This window comes from Crinia signifera, chromosome 1 (genome assembly GCF_055691185.1).
Source record: "Crinia signifera chromosome 1, ASM5569118v1, whole genome shotgun sequence".
Classification (NCBI taxonomy): Eukaryota; Metazoa; Chordata; class Amphibia; order Anura; family Myobatrachidae; genus Crinia; species Crinia signifera.
Genome location: NC_139217.1, coordinates 477,183,735 through 477,207,990, shown reverse-complemented (window position 1 = coordinate 477,207,990; position 24,256 = coordinate 477,183,735). Strand labels below are relative to the sequence as shown.

Below are 24,256 nucleotides of genomic sequence, written 5' to 3'. Positions count from 1 at the left end.
GCCCGGGCTCATTGAGCCGGTGCTGGTGACATAAAATCAGGGTCCCCGACAAATAGGGGTCCCCTTGATTTAATGAAACCAGCACCAGGCTCAAGGTCCGGCGCTGGTTCCCAAAATACGGGGGACAAAATGACTAGGGGTCCCCCGTATTTTAAGAACCAGCACCGGACCCAACCAGCCAGCGGGGTAATGCCACAGCCGGGGGACACTTATTATATAAGGTCCCGCGGCCAAAGCATTATCCCCGTGGCTGGTCAGCATGGGCAGGGGTCCTGGGGAAGTGGGGACCCCCCCAATGAAGGGGTCCCTCCCCTCCAGGACTTACCAGCCCTTGCTGAAAGTCCGGGGCTGTCCCCGATGCCCCTGGGCGGTGGGCAACGGGCTGATGGATTGTGTAAAAAAAAGAAGATAAACTATTGTTTTCTACTGGCGAACTATGAGTCCCAGCAAGCCTACCCCGCATGCTGGGACTTGGAGAACCACAAGTCCCAGCATGCGGGGCATTAAAGGGCCCGCTGGCACTTGTAGTTCTACAGTACAAAAAATAGTGAAATAAAACACACTGACACCCTGAAAAATAAAAGTTTAATACATACACAGCCCACACACACTGATACTTACCTACCTTGAGCCCGTAGGTCGGTCCCTGGATCCTGGGTCCGGGCTCCGGGGCTCCAGGGCTAAAGAGTCCGGTTCCGGGGCCTTGGTCCTGGTTCCGGGGCTGGTCCTGGGGTTCCGGGGCTGGTCCGGGGTCCAGGATCCGATGAAGTCCACAGGGGTACCTGAGGAAGGAAATCCTACTCACCTGCTCCTCGGCGACGACATCGGCATCCTCTCCGGCAGACGCGCTGCTCCCGGCTGCTGTGGTACCCGCTCTCGGACTGAAGAGGCGAAGAGATTTTCATCTTCCGCGCCTCTTCTCAGAATGATTCCATTGGCCGGGTAGCGGCCAATCAGGAGCCGAGAAAGTCGGCTCCTGATTGGCCGCTAGCCGGCCAATAGAATCATCTGGAGGAAAGGCACGGAAGATGAAAATCTCTTCGACTCTTCAGTCCGAGAGCGGGTACCACAGCAACCGGGAGCAGCGCGTCTGCCGGAGAGGATGCCAATGTCGTCGCCGGGGACCAGGTGAGTAGGATTTCCTTCCTCAGGTACCCCTGTGGACTTCATCGGATCCTGGACCCCGGACCAGCCCCGGAACCCCAGGACCAGCCCCGTAGGTAAGTATCAGTATGTGTGGGCTGTGTATGTATTAAACTTTTATTTTTCAGGGTGTCAGTGTGTTTTATTTCACTATTTTTTGTACTGTAGAACTACAAGTGCCAGCGGGCCCTTTAATGCCCCGCATGCTGGGACTTGTGGTTCTCCAAGTCCCAGCATGCGGGGTAGGCTTGCTGGGACTCATAGTTCGCCAGTAGAAAACAATAGTTTATCTTCTTTTTTTTACACAATTCATCAGCCCGATGCCCACCGCCCAGGGGCATCGGGGACAGCCCCGGACTTTCAGCATGGGCTGGTAAGTCCTGGAGGGGGGGGACCCCTTCATTGGGGGGGTCCCCACTTCCCCAGGACCCCTGCCCATGCTGACCAGCCACGGGGATAATGCTTTGGCCGCGGGACCTTATATAATAAGTGTCCCCCGGCTGTGGCATTACCCCGCTGGCTGGTTGGGTCCGGTGCTGGTTCTTAAAATACGGGGGACCCCTAGTCATTTTGTCCCACGTATTTTGGGAACCAGCGCCAGACCTTGAGCCTGGTGCTGGTTTCATTAAATCAAGGGGACCCCTATTTGTCGGGGACCCTGAATTTATGTCACCAGCACCGGCTCAATGAGCCCGGGGCTGGTTATGCTTGGGCGGGGGACCCCGCGCTCGTTTTTTTTTTTAATTTGCGCTTTCCTGCAAACGTGCGATTTTCAGACATGAAAATCACACATTTTCAGGACTAAAGACCACCTCGCACCTATTCGCACTATTTGGCTCGTTTTTCGCATCTCATTAAATATGCGAAAAACGGCCCAATCTTGCGATTTGCAAAAGTGCGAAGTGGTGCGATAAAAAAAACGCGATTTTATCTCATCCCATAGAATGTCACCCAGTAAGTTGCAAATTGACATAACACAATTACTTTATAATAAAAAAATAAAAACTGTATAAAATTGATGGAGATGACTTGGTATGTAGAACTCAGTCTCTCAAATAATCAGATAGTGGTTAAAATGTCATATATCAGCTGAACGGGAATTAATAATTCATATTACCATCCTTGGTCCTCCTCTTAGTTGTTACTGGAGGTGTTTACAATCCAAGGGTCTTCAATTGAACGGACCAGTGATTCCCAGTGCCCTATAATTTCAAGAGTTTAAGACTCCCATTGACTTGCTCACCCTGACATCTGATTGATTATGGATAGTGCTGTATCCCACAGGTTCTGTGTTTCTCAGATGCAGTGCAGTGTGGTGTGCTTGTAATCGGGAGAAGTGGGTAGGTCGCCAAAAGGTGTTCCCCGTCAGCAGATAATCATGATGCTCAACGCGTTTCCCCGGTATAGTAAATGTGCGACTCTCACCCACACATACTGTAGAGGACTCTCACCCACACGTGCTGCAGAGGACTCTCACCCACACGTGCTGCAGAGGACTCTCACCCACACGTGCTGCAGAGGACTCTGACCCACACGTGCTGCAGAGGACTCTCACCCACACGTGCTGCAGAGAACTCTCACCCACACGTGCTGCAGAGGACTCTCACCCACACGTGCTGCAGAGGACTCTCACCCACACGTGCTGCAGAGGACTCTCACCCACACGTGCTGCAGAGGACTCTCACCCACACGTTCTGCAGAGGACTCTCACCCACACGTACTGCAGAGGACTCTCACCACACGTACTGCAGAGGACTCTCACCCACACATACTGTAGAGGACTCTCACCCACACATGCTGTAGAGTACTCTCACCCACACATACTGTAGAGTACTCTCACCCTCACATACTGCAGAGGACTCTCACCCACACGTGCTGCAGAGGACTCTCACCCACACGTTCTGCAGAGGACTCTCACCCACACGTGCTGCAGACACACGTGCTGCAGAGGACTCTCACCCACATGTGCTGCAGAGGACTCTCACCCACACGTACTGCAGAGGACTCTCACCCACACGTGCTGCAGAGGACTCTCACCCACACGTGCTGCAGAGGACTCTCACCCACACGTGCTGCAGAGGACTCTCACCCACACGTGCTGCAGAGGACTCTCACCCACACGTGCTGCAGAGGACTCTCACCCACACGTGCTGCAGAGGACTCTCACCCACACGTTCTGCAGAGGACTCTCACCCACACGTACTGCAGAGAACGCTCACGACACGTACTGCAGGGGACTCTCACCCACACATACTGTAGAGGACTCTCACCCACACATGCTGTAGAGTACTCTCACCCACACATACTGTAGAGTACTCTCACCCTCACATACTGCAGAGGACTCTCACCCACACATACTGTAGAGGACTCTCACCCACACATACTGCAGAGGACTCTCACCCACACATATTGTAGAGGACTCTCACCGACACATACTGTAGAGTACTCTCACCCACACATACTTCAGAGTACTCTCACCCTCACATACTGCAGAGGACTCTCACCCACACATACTGTAGAGGCGCAGGTGCTGGGAGTCCTTGCTGTACTTAGAGGTTATACAGTACATTGCTTCCTGTGGGCTGCTGATACATGGGGACTGGTTTCTGCTTTCTCACCACTTCCTCTGATGATGTTCCCAGTATAACACTGGTAGTTACTGCCGGAGCACTCATGGCTGTGGTCTACGCCGATCTGAGGTTTGTGAGATCTTCCCCACAGACAGGTCAGTATCTATATGGGAACGCTGGGAACCGTTACTGGGAATTAGTGATCATTTGATGCGGGCAGATGTCAAGCAGAGTAATAAAACAGAGAGAGATAAAGTACCAGCCAACTAGCACCTAACTGTCATTTTCAAACACCTTTAAAACGGCCTATAGAACCTAAGGCTTTATCTCACTCACTGGCTTAGTACATAGTGGCAGATGTATTAAGCCTTGTAAAGTGCAAAAGTGTAAGGTGATAAAAACCCAATCAGCTGTGTTTGAAAAAATGACAGTTAGGTGTTGATTGGATGGTGTGTTATCACTTTCGACTTTATCACTTTACCAGGCTTGGTACATCTGCCCCATAGACTCCTATGTAAGGGAATGGGTTTTACTGATGTTGAGAGTGCGCAGAGTCTGGTGTCATCGTACGGACACGAGTGAGACGTTGGCTCTGAGATGGACACAGAAGGACCATAGAGAATACTCACAGGGCAAATAAACCTCAGGATTAAGGGAAAGATTGCAGCCTCCCCCCCTTCAAGACTGACCCTAACCCCCACCCTTCAAGACTGACCATAACGTCCCCACCTCCCGGCCTGACCCTAAACCTTCCCCCTCTAGGCCTGACGCTAACCTCCCCCCTCCAGGCCTGACCCTAACCTCCCCCCTCCAGGCCTGACCCTAACATCCCTCCTCCAGGCCTGACCCTAACCTCCCCAACCCCAGGCCTGACCCTAACCTCCCTTCCCCCATACGGGCCTGACACTATCCTTCCCCTTCCAGGCATGTCCGTAACCTCCCCCCTCCAGGCCTGACCCTAACCTCCCCCTCCAGGCCTGACCCTAACCTCCCCCCTCCAGGCCTGACCCTAACCTCCCTTCCCCGCTCCAGGCCTGACCCTAACCTCCCTTCCCCCCTCCAGGCCTGACCCTAACCTCCCTTCCCCCATCCAGGCCTGACCCTAACCTCCCTTCCACCATCCAGGTCTGACCCTAACCCCCCTCCAGGCCTGACCCTAACCTCCCCCCTCCAGGCCTGACCCTAACCTCCCTTTCCCCATCCAGGTCTGACCCTAACCTCCCCCCTCCAGGCCTGACCCAAACCTCCCTTCCCCCCTCCAGGCCTGACCCTAACCTCCTCCCTCTCCAGGCCTGACCCTAACCTCCCCCCTCCAGGACTGACCCAAACCTTCCCACCTCTGGGCCTGACTCTAACCTCCCGCTCTCTGGGTATGACCCTAACCTCCCCCCTCCAGGCCTGACCCTAAATTCCCCCCTCCAGGACTGACCCTAACCTTCCTCCTCCAGGCCTGACCCTAACCTCCCTCCTCCAGGCCTGACCCTAACCTCTCTCTCCAGGCCTGACCCTAACCTCCCCTCCTCCAGGCCTGACCCTAACCTCCCTTCCCCCATCGAGATCTGACCCTAACCTCCCGCTCTCCAGGTTTGACCCAAACCTTCCCACCTCTGGGCCTGACTCTAACCTCCCCCTCTCTAGGCCTGACCCTAACCTCCCCCCCAGGCCTGACCCTAACCTCCCCCTCCAGGCCTGATCCTAACCTCCCTTCCCCCCTCCAGGCCTAACCCTAACCTCCCCGCTCCAGGCCTGACCCTAACCTCCCTTCCCCCTCCAGGCCTAACCCTAACCTCCCCCTCTCCAGGCCTGACCCTAACCCCCCTCTCCAGGTCTGACCCGCGCTGCAGTGCCTAAACCTAACATCAATCCCCCCAACAGCTTAATCCTGACTCTTCCTTGGAAACTCATGCTTGGGACTCCAAATGTTGGGATTCCAGTGTCGGCGTTGTGAGCATTGTCGGTATTTCACCTGCCAACATCTCCTCTGCTTTTTCCCTGCATCCATCTGGGATCTGACTGAGCAGAAAGCAGCATTTCTTAGGAAATTGGGGCTCTTCATAAGATTTGTCAAGAAATGCTGCCTTTTGTGGGATCTTTGCAATTTGATGGGAAGCACCAATCGGGATTTGTTCCTTTATAAGCCTAAAACTCTGCACATTTACCAAGTAGGGATACTGTATATTCCACTGGGCCCGGAAGCGTTTCCTCATTGTTCCTCCTTTACCACAGGTACATGTGAGGATATTGCTGCTGTGATTTGTCTGCCATAATCCCCCATAAGTCTCATGTCGGGTTTAATAATAGTCCATGAATATGTCACGTGTTACAGTTACCAATAGGGTCCTCACATGGAGCATTATACACAGAGGAATCATTGTGTTCTAGCTGTTGGTATATTCTGTGTGCTGGGTGCTGATTCTGGGCCACCTTTGTGTTCTCCTGCTCCCTTACAAGCAACCAGATAGTAAATCCCGACAGCTTGTCCTTCCCCGGACTAACCCTTAATACATACTACGGAGAGAGGCAAAGCAAAAAGAGGGGTTTACCAGTCGCACTGGGAAAGTTTACATGAATGATATGATTTGATAACCCCTTTATTCAACTGTTAAATAATATCAAATGTGGGGTGTGCTGCCATTGGACAATAGATACACCAAATTATAGAGAAGAAGAAAGATTGTCACATAGAAGGCGCACCTGAAGAAATGAAGAATCAATGATAAAATATAACTTTTATTCTTTATTTTTAAGAATTGCGACGTATAAAAAACACATTTAGGGGTAAGACAAGGTAAGTATTAAAAAGGTATATTAATCCCAACGTAGTGGATCCCACATGTCCCCGTATCGCTTGTTTTAATTTTAATACCAGATTGGATCAATGTGTCTTATAGTGTATTGACCAGTGTGTGTTCACTTATATCTTTTGGGCAAATTGACAAGTTTAGGTTAAATATTCTTATGTGATGTTGATATACAGATTTCCATCTGCTAATATTGCACCTAAGAGCACAATAGTGACTGTTGTAGAGTATCCGCTGTACATATATGCCGGGGGTATCTACTATGAGTCACTACTGCTGTGTATATCGCGCAGTGCAAATATAATGTCTGAGCTGTTGGGCGCCAGAATCTGTGGGTATCTCGTGGTCAATTTTCCTGCAATGCCCACACCGGTAGAGCTACATCGTGCACTGGCTTCTCCCTGTGTTGTGGGAGAAAGCCGCGCCGGGGGCTGTCTACACGTGCGGCGCTGCACTTGTCTGGTGCCGGGTCCCTGTGATATCGCTAGCAGTGTGTGTTTCCGCAATTCACACCCGGTCACCTCTCTTTTGCCACAATCTGGTGCACGCTGCCACAGGTATTACAGATCAAAATACATTCAGATCAGTGTAGTGTCCCCATTTCACATTGTACCACCAGATCATATTGTTATGCCATGCTGTAATGCCCCAGTTCACATTACGCCACATGGTTCCCCAGGTCACATTATTCCACATGGTGCCCCAGGTCACATTATGCCACATGGTGCCCCAGGTCACATGGTGCCACAGCACTTGGTTCCCCAGGTCACATGCCACCTGGTGCCCCAGGTCAACTTTTGTCACAATGTGCCCCAGGTCCCATTATGCCATGTCGTGACCCAGGTCCCATTATGCCACATGGTGCCCCAGGTAACATGCCACATAGTGCCCCAGGTCACATTATGCCACATGGTGCCCCAGGTAACATTATGCCACATAGTGCCCCAGGTCACATTATGCCACGTGGTGCCCCAGATCACATTATGCCACATTGTCACAAGGTGCCCTGGTCACATTGGCCCTTATTCTGATCGGTGCGGATATATCCGCGTGCGTTCGGCCCGCCGATGTTTTGTGTCTGCGCATGTGCAGAGGCGTCTCTGCGCATGTGCAAGTGGGGCGTACGGCCAAATTCCGCATGATATGTGAACACTCCGAACAGGGGGTGGAGAGGGGCGTGAAGGGCTATTTGGGCTCATTACCATATGCATACGCCCCGCGTTTCATGGGAGTTCCCATGAAAACACTTGGCGTACGTATGGTAATGCGGCCGTGACGCACGTGTAGGGGGCGGACATATGACATCGCCGGATGTCAGCTGCCCGCCCAGATCCCTGCTTTTGCACGGAAAAATGTCCGTGTGGTCTGAGGTTGCGGGTGCTGGTGGAGCACTCGTTCCAGCATTCGATGGTCTGCGACCATCGAATGATGGGGGAGGTTCCCTTAGATGGAGGAGGTGTATTCCGTGAAAAATACACGTGCGGTCCGTTCGGACAGCTTCTTACCGCATACGGACGGAGTTGGCGATCCGTATGGAAGGCGGGGTTTCGCACGCACGGTCCTGGCCGCATAATCGGCTCCGGCCGCACCGATCAGAATAAGGGCCATTATGCCATGTGGTGCCCTGGTAACATTATGCCATGTGGTGCCCCAGGTCACATTATGCCACATGGTGCCCCAGGTCACATTTTGCCACATGTTGCCCAAGGTCACATTATGCCACAAGGTGCCCCACATCACATTACACAACATGGTGCCCAAGGTCACATTACACAACATGGCGCCCCAGGTCACATTGTTTTACAATGTGCCCCAGGTCACATTATGCCACATGGTGCCCACGGCACATTATGCCACATGGTGCCCCAGGTCACATTATGCCACATTGTTCCCCAGGCCACATTGTATCACATGGTGCCCCAGGTCACATTCTGTTACATGGTGCAACACGATATTGTGCCCCAGGTTACATTATGTCATGTTGTGCCTTAGTTCACATTATGCCACGTTGTGCCCCAGGTAATATTATGTCACATTGTGCCCAGTTCACGTTATGCCACATGGTGTCCCAGTTCACGTAAAGCCACATGGTGCCCCAGGTCACATTACACCACATGGTGCCACAGGTCACATGTGGCACCAAAACTATGAAATTGCTCCAATACAAATTCTATTCAAAGGGAGATAAGGCAGACTCTTTATTAGCTCATAGAATTCGGAAAAGAAGACAAAGAGATCGTATCCTAGCAATAAGGGATGCTAGAAATAACCTTAACTACCATCCACGCGGCATATCACAGTGCTTTAGAGATTTATATGACAAATTATATAATATTCCAAATAAAATCAACAAAGAGGAATTTGTGAGCCAGTTCGATAGTTTCATGTTATCATGTAGATTACCGACCTTGACTGACCCTCAAATTGTTATACTAGAAGCCCCAATTTCCCAGGAAGAAATTGAAGTTACTATTAAATCTTTAAAAAATGCCTCCGCACCTGGCCCAGACGGTTTTTCTGCTATGTATTATAAAACATTTAGTAAAATCGTTGTCCCACAGCTAAAAGTACTTTTTGCCTCGGTCTTGGAAGGCCAGCCTATGGATTCTGCAACAACTACTGCCAGAGGCGTAACTAGAATGATGTGGGCCCCATAGCAACATCTTGGCAGGGCCCCCCACCCCCCCATTTTTGGAAGGGGGGGGGGTAGAAGAAAGAGTGAGAGAGTAATAGACAAAGGGGGGGTTAGAGAAAGGAGGAGGGGCTTCATGGAAAAAGAGGGAAAGAGAGAGTAGAGAGGGATCAAGAGAGAAAGGGAGGGGGCGAGTAGGAGTGATATTAGGGAGAGAAAAAAAGGGGAGCAAGAGATGGGGAGAGAGTGTGTCAGTGAGAGACAGGGTAAGCGAGAGAGAGAGAGGTTACTGGGAAGAGATAGGGCTAAAGTTAGAGGGAGGGAGAGGCACTGTGTGCCTCCTACTTTACTCACTTTCCTTTAAGGTGCAGCTGTGAACCTTTTAATTTTAATACAGGTGCTGTGGTGTACAACATCCCATTCACATCCACCAAATTCATAGCTTCCTATAACATTTGTGCTGAAAGGATTACTATTTGTATAAGCTCTCCCAGCCCCTCGCTGATCGCCTGTATTGAAATTTACTCTCGTCAGCTGTAGGTGTGCTCGCGTTAAAGTGTGGCAAAGTGTGGCAAGTATATTAACAATAACATCTGTAACAGGAGAGTGTAAATATTACCGGTGATTAGAACGTGTACCAGTTGATAAGTACACCAGACACACTGGGCGGGTCTATACACCGCACATACAGTAAGTGCCGGAAGCTGCGCGCCGGGTCTCCTCACCTCCACACTGGGTCCCTGCAGCACACATGAGAAGTGTTGGAAGCTGCACCTGCACCGGGTCTCCTACCCTCAGCACCGGGACTCCTCACCGCACAGCTCCAGACCTAAAGCTGCACAGGCAATCGTGCGCTTTTATATTTCGCGCCGGGGCTGGTGACGTTAAGCCCCAGGAGGGAGGGGGAGGAGACGTTACAGTGCTGCGCTGTCACTGATGCGGCCAGCTTGCCACTGCCTGCGGCATTATTGAAAAAATGTAAAGGGTGCAACGAACTTCAACCTCATAAGGGTGCAGGGGATTGCTAGCTTGGGCTCGGGCCCCCCCAGCCGCCGGGCCCCATAGCAACTGCACCCCCTGCACCCTCCATTGTTACGCCACTGACTACTGCAGATATAACAGTTATACTGAAGCCTGACAGAGGCCCATCTTTGTGTAGCAATTATCGCCCTATATCTTTGTTGAACTCAGATGTTAAACTCTTCGCCAAAATGTTGGCGAATCGTTTATCAAGGGTAATAACTTCATTAATACATCCAGACCAGGTGGGCTTTATTCCAAACAGACAGGCATTTGAAAATATTAAAAGAGGAATTGATACAATCCTGTTTATTAATGGCTCCAATACACCGGCTATAATTATGAGCCTGGATGCGGAAAAAGCCTTCGACAGGGTTTCCTGGTCATATATGAATCAACTTCTTCCGAGATATGGAATTGGTGGACGTTTCTTAACTGGAGTTCAGGCTTTATATAAAAATCCTCTGTCAGCAGTGACAATAAATGGTCTCAAATCTCCTCTGTTTAAAATAAATAACAGAACTAGACAAGGGTGTCCCTTATCTCCGATAATCTTTGCCCTTATGATAGAACCTTTGGCAGCTAAAATAAGAAACGAAAAATAAATAAAAGGTATTAATATAGGCATGAAGGAATATAAAACAGCTTTGTAAGCTGATGATATACTCTTAACTTTATCTGACCCATTAGATTCATTAAATAAGCTATTTGAGATAGCCCATGACTTCAGTATTATATGAAATTTTAAGATAAACACAGAAAAAACGGAAGTGTTGGATTTCAACCTCCCGTCGATTTTAAAGGAGAGCATTACTTATCAGCATACTCATTTAAGTGGAAAAAATCCCACTTAAAATACCTGGGAATAAATCTAGCAAAAAACTCTCACCAACTCTACAACTTACATTTTCCCCGTTTAGTAAGGGAGATTACAAACGACTTGAAGGGCTGGGCCAAAATTCAGCTATCTTGGACTGGTAGAGCAAACATTTTAAAAATGAATGTCCTACCTCGCATGCTCTACTTATTTCAATCACTGGCCATAAGAATACCGGCCATTATCTTTAAAAATTGGCATAGTATGCTATCACGATTTCTATGGTCAGGTAAAAGACCCCGGGCCAAATGTAATAGGGTGAGAGTTTCAGAAAGTGAGAGATTTGGGAGAGTTTTCCCATGTTTTTTAAAGCAGCAATCAATTACACTGCAAAACCAGGTTGATTTTGCCATGTAATTGATTGCTGCTTTAAAAAACATGGGAAAACTCTCCCTGAAACTCTCACCCTATTACATTTGGCCCCCCGGGTCCGTCTTAAAACCTTACAAAGTGGAAGTAGGGAAGGTGGCTTGGGGGTCCCAAGTTTGAAATATTATTATTACGCAGCGCAGATGGCACAAATAATTCTCTGGCACTCCAATACTGGGTCTTGTAGATGGGTACAACTGAAGTCAGATTTACTAAACGTATATACGATTACAACCTTACTCTGGTTCCCAAAAAAAATCATAGACCCAATATAGCTAAAAAAAACGCAGTTATTGAGTTTTCTATATCATTATGGGATCAATTAAATAAATATTATAAATTAATTACTATTCCAACTACATTACAGCCAATGTGGGACAACACCCAATTCCCTGTCAGCAAAGATCATAATTTTAAAAAGACTTGGGTAAAAACAGGTATCTTATTCATTAATGATCTGGAAGTATCTGGTAAATTTCCTTCCTTTGCGGAGCTACAATCAAAGTATGAGGTTCCAGAATCCGGATTCTACCAATACTTGCAGATTCATAGTTAATTTTCCCGCACTCAGAGGGGGCAAAGTGCCCAGTCAAAAACAAAAATTGAAGGGTTGTGCCAGAAGAGGGTTTCCTCCAAAGGCTTAGGGGGAAATTTACTAAAGGAAATTTGTAAAAAATAGGTGTATTTGTATCCAGAAATACACTTATTTTTGACATTTACTATCCCGAAAATACGGCAATTCGTATTCGCATTGATAGCACATCAATATGACTACGAATTGCCGTATTTTCGGGATAGTAAATGTCATAAATAAATGTATTTCTGGATACAAATACAACTATTTTTTACAAATTTCCTTTAGTAAATTTCCCCCTTAATGTCAATTATTTATCAATTATTGTTAAATTATGGAAAACAGAAGCAAGCCCCATATGAATTAAGGTGGGAAGCCGAGCTGGGGAAACAACTAGATCCAGAGGTGTGGGATAGAATTAAGAAAAATCTGACGTCTGTATCTCAATCCTTACGATTTAAAGAAAACACTTTTAAGATCTACTGCCGGTGGTATTTAACTCCAAAAAGATTAAAACGTATTTATCCCGGGGCAACAGATTGCTGCTGGCGAGAATGTGTGAATAAGGGTGACTTACTACACGTATTTTGGGAATGTCCTCGGATTCAGGAGACCTGGAAATTTGCCCTGGACTTAATCCAGCAAACAGTAGGAATCAATGTTCCAAGGTCACCTGAATTCGTACTATTCCCTTTAAATATCCCGGGAATCAAGTCCCCAGCTCAAAGACTCATTTGGTTTGTGCCGAGTGCGGTAAAAATAAAAATAGCCACTCACTGGAAGACGGATAGGGCACCATCCAATCTGGCTATAAAAGAGATGATCTGGTACTTATAGCACATGGAATACCTCGCCAGCATTGTGGAGGAGAAATCTGACCTTTCTAGAGAAATATGGTCCCCATGGATAGCATATCATAATCTTACCTAAGATTAAGGACTATAAGTGTGGGTATAATTTGAGATGTATTATTGTTATCATCATCTTCGGATTACATAGACGTGGTGCCGAATGTGTCTGATATACATTATGAAAGACGAAGCAGTACTTGAGCCTTAGAACACCCTTCCCTTCCCTCCCCTCCCCTCCCTTCCCTCCCTTCCCTTCCCTTAATTTAAGTATTCTATGTATGGCAGACATTTATTATATTTCTTTAGCCTTATTGCAAGTTTCATCTCTGCAAATTCATCTCTGTATTGTACTACGTCATCTTGAATGGATGTATTTTTTTTTAAATATACTTGAATAAAAAATGTAACGATAAAAAAAAAGTGACTTTTCAGTCACTTACATTTGCGTGCACGCTGGCGCGGATATGGGCGGGCAGCTGACATCCGGTGATGTCAGCCACCCGCCCCCCACACCCGCGTCACTGCCTCATTACCATGAGAACACCCAGCGTTCTCATGGGAATGCCCATGGAACTCTGGTCGTTCCCATATGGTAATGGGGCAGCCCGGCGCACCCGCCCATCTCCGCCCCCACGCCGCCATGGGTGCGTGCACTCGGCAAACCGAAAGGTCACCGTGGGTGCACGCACCATACGCCTGCACATGCGCAGATACCCGCCTGCGCATGCGCAGATGCGCAACATCGGTCCTGTGTGTGAATGCATGCAGTACCGGCAGGCCCGGCAACAGGGGGGGTCAAGGGGGACAGTTGTGACGGGCCTCATCGATCTTAGGGGCCCCAGAGCATATTTTGTGCCGCCAGCCACTCGGCTGCTGTTGTTTGCTCACAGACGTCTCTCAGCATCGCCGCACTTCTCTCATCTGGTGCTCCCGGACAGTCACTGAATGGACGGAGGCAGTGACTGTCCGGGAGCGCCAGAGGAGAGAAGTGCAGCGGTGGGGGTCACATGGAAATCTGCTTCAGCGCCGCGGAGTGCAGCGAGTGGGTAAGAAGGCAGGGGGAAATGGGAGCAGCACGGAGATGCGGCTGCTAAGGGCTCAGTCTCCACTGCCCGCCACTTCCCCTGCTGCTGCACTGAGACGCGGCCACCGGCGCCTACACACAAAAGGGGGGGGAGGTACCTTGTGCCACATGGACCGGCAGGACAGTGACCTGCTGCCCGCAGCTTCTCCTCCCGAGTCCCGCATTCACGTTCAATGAACAAGATGGACTGCTGTCAGCCAACTGACCCCAGCAGAGAGAGCTGGTCAGTTACAGCATATCCATTTCTATTGAGTATGTTTTTTTATCTGGGCTTCCTCTCCCCACCCATGTCCTCTATCCCTGGCACAGGTCTAAGCCTCTCACCCCACACTCCTAGTTCCCACTCATCCTGTCACCCCACACATCCATTGCTTCCCCTGCCATCTTGCTCACAGCTTGTCACCCAACGCTTATCCCCACTCATCCTACCTTCTTGCTTACACAACCTGTCATCCCATGCTCCTTATCCCCACTTATCCTGACACCCCACAAATGCTACCCCCACCTTCCTGCTCACAGCCCATCACCCCACACTCCTTGTCACCACTCATCCTGTCACCTCACACATGCTACCCCCACCTTCTTGCTCACAGCCCGTCACCCCATGCTCCTTATCCTCACTCCTCCTGACACCCCACAAATGCTACCCCACTTTCCTGATCACAGCCCATCACCCCACACTCTTGTCCCCACTCATCCTGTCACCCCACACATGCTACCCCCACCTTCCTGCTCACAGCCCATCAACCCACTCTCTTGTCCCCACTCATCCTGTCACCCCACACACGCTCCCCCCAGCTTCTTGCTCACAGCCCGTCACCCCATGCTCCTTATCCTCACTCATCCTGTCACCCCACACATGCTACCCCCACCTTCCTGCTCACAGCCCATCAACCAACACTCTTGTCCCCACTCATCCTGTCACCCCACACTCGCTCCCCCCACCTTCTTGCTCACAGTCCGTCACCACACGCTCCTCGTACCCCACACCCATTAGTGGCTAAACAGTCCCTGGGATGACGGCTCACAGGGGTGCAGTGTTGCGGGGCAGTGAGGGTATTTGGGGAGGTAGGGGGGCCCCAGAGGTATAAGTGTATGGGGCCCCAAGATTTCTATTGCCGGCCCTGAGTACCGATGAGATCTGAATGAGGCCCCATGTCCGCAGACAGATGAGAACACAGACACAGCAGCCTCCCATCACAGAAACTCGAGGTGGATCTCAGTCTAACCCAAATCGCTGGGCCTTCAATCTGATACCTGGTCCATATGGGTTCATTGGTTCTAGAGATATTGCGGGTAAACCAATTTTTTTTTTTCATTTCTGAAATGTAATTTCATGGCTGTTCATGTTGTTTGAGGACAGATTTCTCTGGAACCAAACGGCCCAGTTTCACGGGACCAAAATAATTCGAAGGCTACATGTAAATGGGTCAGTTGGTTCTGAAGATATAGCTGGTTGTTTAAAGGGGGGGGGGGGGGGGGGCGGGGGGGGGTTTCTCTCCCCCTCACACCAGAAAATGCAGGGACTAGGCTGGTGTAAAAGGGGCCAGTCCGAGAATGTCCCTGCATGATCCTGGGACCATATTCCCTGCATTTTCTGGTATGAAAGGGGTATTATTTCAAATAGCCGGGACATGCAGTCGGGCATGCAGCCGGACAGCCCCCTGCTCTCTGCCCAGCTGTTAATGGCTGTCATTTCTGCCCGGCGGCGACTGTCCCCCAGTTACCGCGAGCATGTATTCCCCCTTGGCAATGAGCATGTAATTCCCACATGGCAACGAGCATGGAACCCCTGGCAATGAGCATGGAACCCCTGGCAATGAACATGGAACCCCTGGCAATGAACATGTAGGTAAGCAACACATATGTAGCATCATTTTTAATAGGCATTATGGTGTTTGGCATAATACGTAATGGAGATTATGGTGTGAGGCTTAACATGTAATGGGCATTATGGTGTACATTTTTAATGTGCGCCTTTGGCGCGCAATGCCCCTATTTGTGAAACATATTGTGCATTATTGCTCAATCTGTTTGGTATAGTGCAGGCATGTCCGAACTATGGTCCTCCAGCTGTGGAACTACAAGTCCCATCATGCATTGCCACAGTTTTGCAATTAGGGAATGCTAAAACTATATCAAGGCTTGCTGGGACGTGTAGTTTCACAACAGCTGGAGGGCCACTGTTTGGACATGCCTGGTATAGTGTGTATTTTGGCTCAATCCATGTGGCAAAATGTGAATTTTACCTTAATCTGTGTGGCATAACGTGAATTTTGACTCATTCTGTGCCATAGTGTGAATTTTTGCTCAATCGGTGTGAATTTTGTCTCATTCCATGTGGCATAATGTGTAAGAAGCAAGTACAGTATAAGGGGGTTCCTATTGTGTTGCATGATTTGTATAAGGGGTTATATGTTGTGGTAAACTAAGGTGACACATAAAAGGTGCTGACATATTGTCTACCAAGTTTCGGTTTTCAGAATTTTTTTATGACTGGAGTGCCGCCTCACCCCGCAAGTATCTTAGGACATCGGCATCCTGCGGGTGCACCTTTGGAGTGCACCCGCCAATATATCTATCTCCCTGCCTTTTACAGGCATATATAATTAGTTGAAAGTATTTACACAAATAGAGACACACCCATGAGCAGACCACCCAACCAGAACACTGGTCACGCCCCCCACATTATTAGGTGCTGGCCACAACCCATATTATTGCGCATAATAGGCCCGTGATCATTTTCAGCTCCAGGCCCATTTAGACCTTAATCTGGCTCTGGCTGTCCTTAGACATTGCCTATCTATCATCCGAATACCGAGCGGATTACTATTATAAGATACAGCAGTATTATAACATAGATACGTCCTCTGGATCCTGATTATTAGACACAGGAGTATTTAAGGCATCACATTCCCACAATGCAGTATATGCAGACACGGACAGACTAACGCATTACATACTGTATACAGTAGTTCTTGTCGATAAATGAGTCTCCCAAACCCGTCTCTATCTGTCATTGTAATATCTCACTGGATCCATCGTTATTGATACTGACAATAATATTATAAATGGTATTGTACTGTGTATCTATAAGTGACTCCTGCTTCCCCTCTGGTGGATATATAACTACTGTATGCTTGGGGTCATTACCCACCCCCCCCCCACCCCCCGGACTGCTATTTAAAAATGGCCATCAATGCCTTTGCAAAAGTGCAACTGGCCATCGATAGTGTAGAACTATGTATTGGACGACCATCAATGTTTTCACATATCGAGGGTCCTCCACTTTCGGGGACTGATTGGCCTGTGGCCCAATCAAAATACAGGGGTGGGGCTTCATAAGTGTCAGGGGTGGACTATGCTCCGTGTCCCAGCCCCTTAGGTGTAAAGCAAAACAAAACTATTCATTGAAGGTTTCTATCGATGGTGTGAAACCATCTGGTTCTCCAACATCGATGTCAAAGCTATTCAACATCAGCCATAAACCATCGATGATTTCTAATCATTGATGGTCAATGCCCACGTACTGCTGTTACGGTTATACAGCTGTGCGAGAGGCTGAGACATGTGAGAGAACACGGTTTCCTCTCGCCCACATAACCCATGCTACGCCCCACACACCAGGAAAGAGGATGTGAGAGTCACAGCGTATTATACAGATGTATCCTCATGCACTGTGGCTTCAGCCCCTCTCCGCGCTCCGGCGCATGCTCTCCCACCACTTGGCCACGTCAGGCGCTCTTTTCTAAAATCTGGAAACAAGAACAGGACTTAGCTGGATGACACTGATCCCCTCCATGTGCGATACCTGTGTGTGAATGAGGCTGAATCTCTATACGCACTGTATATAATCACTTCCATGCTGTAGCTGTAGTCGTTCTGTCGCACCGAAGCTCCGTTGTGCGTCATCTGCGACTTTGGACTGGAGGGCTGCAAAGCTGTGCTCTGTTGGATACACTCCATTAATACTGTACACTATAACTCACACCATATACTGACCCTATATATACTGCACGTCACACCATATACTGCACCTATACACTGCACCTCACACCATATACTGCCTCTATACACTGCAACTCACACCATATACTGCACCTATATGTACTGCACCTCACACCATATACTGCCCCTATACACACTGCACCTCACACCATATACTTCCCCTATACACTGCACCTCACACCATATACTGCCTCTATATACTGCAACTCACACCATATACTGCCCCTATACACTGCACCTCACACCATATACTGCCTCTATACACTGCAACTCACACCATATACTGCCACTATACACTGCAACTCACACCATATACTGCCTCTATACACTGCAACTTACACCATATACTGCCCCTACACATACAGCACCTCACACCATATACTGCTCCTATACACACTGCACCTCACACCATATACTTCCCCTATACACTGCACCTCACACCATATACTGCCCCTATATACTGCAACTCACACCATATACTGCCCCTATACACTGCACCTCACACCATATACTGCCTCTATACACTGCAACTCACACCATATACTGCCACTATACACTGCAACTCACACCATATACTGCCTCTATACACTGCAACTCACACAATATACTGCCTCTATACACTGCAACTCACACCATATACTGCCTCTATACACTGCAACTCACACCATATACTGCCCCTATACACTGCACCTCACACCATATACTGCCCCTATACACTGCACCTCACACCATATACTGCCTCTATACACTGCAACTCACACCATATACTGCCCCTATATACACTGCACCTCACACCATATACTGCCCCTATACACTGCACCTCACACCATATACTGCCCCTGTATGTACTGCACCTTACACCATATACTGCCCCTATACACACTGCACCTCACACCATATACTGCCCCTATACACTGCACCTCACACCATATACTGCCCCTATACACTGCACCTCACACCATATACTGCCTCTATACACTGCAACTCACACCATATACTGCCCCTATACACTGCACCTCACACCATATACTGCCTCTATACACTGCAACTCACACCATATACTACCTCTATACACTGCAACTCACACCATATACTGCCTCTATACACTGCAACTCACACCATATACTGCCTCTATACACTGCAACTCACACCATATATTGCCTCTATACACTGCAACTCACACCATATACTGCCCCTATATATACTGCACGTCACACCATATACTGCCCCTATACACACTGCACCTCACACCATATACTGCCCCTACACACACACAGCACCGCACACCATATACTGACGCTATATATACTGCACGTCATACCATATACTGCCCCTACACACACTGCACCTCACACCATATACTGCCCTATATACACTGCAACTCACACAATATACTGCCCCTACACACTGCATCTCACACCATATACTGCCCCTATACACAGCACCTCACACCATATACTGCCCCTATACAATGCACCTCACACCATATACTGCCCCTACACACACGGCACCTCACAACATATACTGACACTATATATACTGCACGTCACACCATATACTGCCCCTACACACACTGCACATCACACCATATACTGCCCCTATATACACTGCAACTCACACCATATACTGCCCCTACACACTGCACCTCACACCATATACTGCCCCTATACACAGCACCTCACACCATATACTGCCCCTATACACTGCACCTCACACCATATACTGCCCCTACACACACGACACCTCACAACATATACTGACACTATATACAATGCACGTCACACCATATACTGCCCCTACACACACTGCACATCACACCATATACTGCCCCTATATACACTGCAACTCACACCATATACTGCCCCTACACACTGCACCTCACACCATATACTGCCCCTATACACTGCACCTCACACCATATACTGCCCCTACACACACAGCACCTTACACCATATACTGACCCTATATATACTGCACGTCACACCATATACTGCCCCTATATACACTGCAACTCACACCATATACTGCCCCTATATACACTGCAAATCACACCATATACTGCCCCTATTCACTGCAACTCACACCATATACTGCCCCTATATATACTGCACGTCACACCATATACTGCCCCTATACACACTGCACCTCACACCATATACTGCCCCTATATATACTGCACGTCACACCATACACTGCCCCTATACACACTGCAACGCACACCATATACTGCCCCTACACACTGCACCTCACACCATATACTGCCCCTACACACTGCACCTCACACCATATACTGCCCCCTTTATATACTGCACCTCACACCATATACTGCCCCTATACACACTGCACCTCACACCATATACTGCCCCTATACACTGCACCTCACACCATATACTGCCCCTATATACACTGCAACTCACACCACATACTGCCCCTATATACACTGCAACTCACACCACATACTGCCCCTATATACACTGCACGTCACACCATATACTGCCCCTATATACACTGCAACTCACACCATATACTGCCCCTATAAACTGCACCTCACATTATATACTGCCTCTATATACACTGCACCTCACACCATATACCGCACCTCACACCATATACTGCCCCTATACACTGCACCTCACACCATATACTGCCCCTATACACTGCACCTCACACAATATACTGCCCCTATACACTGCACCTCACACTATATACTGCACCTCACACCATATACTGCCCCTATACACTGCACCTCACATTATACTGTATACTGCCTCTATATACACTGCACCTCACACAATATACTGCCCCTATGCTGCCCCTATACACTGCATCTCACATTATATACTTCCTCTATACACACTGCACCTTACACCATATACTGCCCCTATATACAGTACATGTCACACCATATACTGCCCCTATACATTGCATCTCCCACCATACACTGCCCCTATATACACTGCCACAATACACTGCAACTCACATCATATACTGCCCCTATTTATACTGCACCTCACACCACATACTATCCCTATACACTGCACCTTACATTATACACTGCCTCTATACAATGCACCTCACACCATATACTGTCCCTATAAATACTGCACATCACACCATACACTACCCCTATATACACAGCAACTCACACCATATATTGCCTCTATACAATGCACATCACACCATATTAACCTTTCTGCACTGCAGGGGTGAGGGGAGATGTAACATGTGCAGAGAGAGTTAGATTTGGGTGGGGTTTATTCAAACTGATATCTATATTGCCGTGTAACAATAATGATTGAGGATAATAATTGAGGATATGTGTGCGATTTGGGAGACATGTTAATCTGCATTTTTGTTTTAAAAAAACCATCACGTGGTCCCCCCTCCTGAGCATAAGTAGCCCCGGGCTTATTTAGCTGGACCTTGCTCCAAAAATATGGGGGACAAAAAAACTGGGGGTCTCCCATATTTTGGAACCAGCACCGGACCCAAACAGCCTGCTGTGTCATGCCACAGCCAAAGGTCCCCCGGCTGTATCATGTTCACTGTGGCTCCTTGGGGAGGCCTACAGCCAATCAGGGCTGAGAGCTTGTGTAGCACTCTGACAGCGGAATTCTCCAGGCAGCCGGCTCACCTCGCAGTCAGTGCGGTGTAAGCTGCTGCAGCTGACAACACTGGTACCTGGGTTTGTGAGTGTAGGTGTAAAATTAGTGTATATATAATAAAGTTTTACTGTTCTCTGTTTGTGTGTTGTTTCTTATTAACTTTCTTTTACAGGTGGACTTGAAGACCAAGAGGGGCTTTCACTTTCACCTGTAAAAAGCAATGTTTAAAAAAAAAAAACTTTTACACGTATCTGCCAGGCGTCCACTGCCCACGGATGCTGGGGACAGCCCCAGGCTTTAGCCCTGGACGGGTGAAGCATGAGGGCACCCCTTTATTGGGGGGGGGGTGGGGGGGGTCCCCACTCCCCATGCCATTTTTTTACATGAACTTTTACACATATTTTCAAATTCGCCTGTCAGAATCTGGTCTATTTCTTTGGCGAGTTTTAGTAAACATTTACCAACATTTGCATTCCATTAAATTTGCGAGTTGCATACTTGATAATGGGAAAACTTCTGGATGCGAATTGAAGTGTGACTAAAAATCACCAAATTTTCCCCGCAATGCGCATCCTATAAAATGTGCGATTTTTGTGAAATGTGCAAATTCGGCTGTTTTTTGCGTTAATATTGAACCTTATTAAATCTCACTCATTACTTCTGACCCACCTGCAGTTAGAGAGAGAATTTTCTTTTGAAATTGCACCAGAACCAGGCCCAATATTCCCCACTCAATGTACACGCACAGACAGTCTAGGGTTAATTTTGTTGGGAGCCAGTAACTTACCAATATATATTTGGATTGTGGGAGGAAACCCATACAAGCATGGGGAAATATACAAACTCCACACAGAAAGGGCCATGGTGGGAATCAAACCTATGACCTCAGTGCTGAGAGGCAGAAATGCTAACCATTACACCATCTTTATTGCCCGAATCATTGCTGGACTTCATCGCACTACAGCTTCATGCATGCGTACTGCGAACTGTATATACACACAAACACACACACAGTTTATTATGGTTTTCCCAGAAGCTTAAAGAGACCCAGCGACTCTCGCACTGACCCAGTGTCCCATCTCTCGCACTGACCCGGTGTCCCATCTCTCGCACTGACCCAGTGTCCCATCTCTCGCACTGACCCGGTGTCCCATCTCTCGCACTGACCCAGTGTCCCATCTCTCGCACTGACCCGGTGTCCCATCTCTCGCACTGACCCGGTGTCCCGTCTCTCGCACTGACCCGTGTCACATCTCTCGCACTGACCCGGTGTCCCATCTCTCGCACTGACCCAGTGTCCCATCTCTCGCACTGACCCGGTGTCCCATCTCTCGCACTGACCCGGTGTCCCATCTCTCGCACTGACCCGGTGTCCCATCTCTCGCACTGACCCAGTGTCCCGTCTCTATCACTGACCCAGTGTCCCGTCTCTATCACTGACCCAGTGTCCCATCTCTCGCACTGACCCGGTGTCCCATCTCTCGCACTGACCCGGTGTCCCATCTCTCGCACTGACCCAGTGTCCCGTCTCTATCACTGACCCAGTGTCCCGTCTCGCGCACTGACCCAGTGTCCCATCTCTCGCACTGACCCGGTGTCCCGTCTCTATCACTGACCCAGTGTCCCGTCTCTATCACTGACCCAGTGTCCCATCTCTCGCACTGACCCGGTGTCCCATCTCTCGCACTGACCCGGTGTCCCATCTCTCGCACTGACCCAGTGTCCCGTCTCTATCACTGACCTAGTGTCCCGTCTCGCGCACTGACCCGGTGTCCCATCTCTCGCACTGACCCAGTGTCCCGTCTCTATCACTGACCTAGTGTCCCGTCTCGCGCACTGACCCAGTGTCCCTTCTCTCGCACGGACCCAGTGTCCCGTCTCTATCACTGACCCAGTGTCCCATCTCTCGCACTGACCCAGTGTCCCATCTCTCGCACGGACCCAGTGTCCCGTCTCTCGCACGGACCCAGTGTCCCTTCTCTCGCACGGACCCAGTGTCCCGTCTCTCGCACGGACCCAGTGTCCCATCTCGCGCACTGACCCGGTGTCCCATCTCGCGCACTGACCCAGTGTCCCGTCTCTCGCACTGACCCAGTGTCCCGTCTCTCGCACGGACCCAGTGTCCCGTCTCTCGCACGGACCCAGTGTCCCGTCTCTCGCACGGACCCGGTGTCCCATCTCTCGCACTGACCCGGTGTCCCATCTCTCGCACTGACCCGGTGTCCCATCTCTCGCACTGACCCAGTGTCCCGTCTCTATCACTGACCCAGTGTCCCGTCTCGCGCACTGACCCAGTGTCCCATCTCTCGCACTGACCCGGTGTCCTATCTCTCGCACTGACCCGGTGTCCCATCTCTCGCACTGACCCGGTGTCCCATCTCTCGCACTGACCCGGTGTCCCATCTCTCGCACTGACCCAGTGTCCCGTCTCTATCACTGACCCAGTGTCCCGTCTCTATCACTGACCCAGTGTCCCATCTCGCGCACTGACCCGGTGTCCCATCTCTCGCACTGACCCAGTGTCCCGTCTCTATCACTGACCCAGTGTCATGTCTCGCGCACTGACCCAGTGTCCCATCTCTCGCACTGACCCGGTGTCCCATCTCTCGCACTGACCCAGTGTCCCGTCTCTATCACTGACCCAGTGTCCCATCTCTATCACTGACCCAGTGTCCCATCTCGCGCACTGACCCGGTGTCCCATCTCTCGCACTGACCCAGTG

The 24,256-nt window shown here is 49.3% G+C and overlaps 1 protein-coding gene across 1 annotated transcript in view; it reads left to right on the top strand.

The window, feature by feature from the left end:
- Positions 1 to 3,786: 3,786 nt before the first annotated feature.
- LOC146024652 (uncharacterized) overlaps positions 3,787 to 24,256 on the top strand; it is a 108,892-nt gene continuing 88,422 nt past the window's right edge. Inside the window, exon 1 of the mRNA XM_083155465.1 lies at positions 3,787 to 3,868. Coding sequence (XP_083011591.1) covers positions 3,817 to 3,868 — 52 coding nt within the window. The 5' untranslated portion in view covers positions 3,787 to 3,816. The remainder of the gene's footprint in view (positions 3,869 to 24,256) is intronic.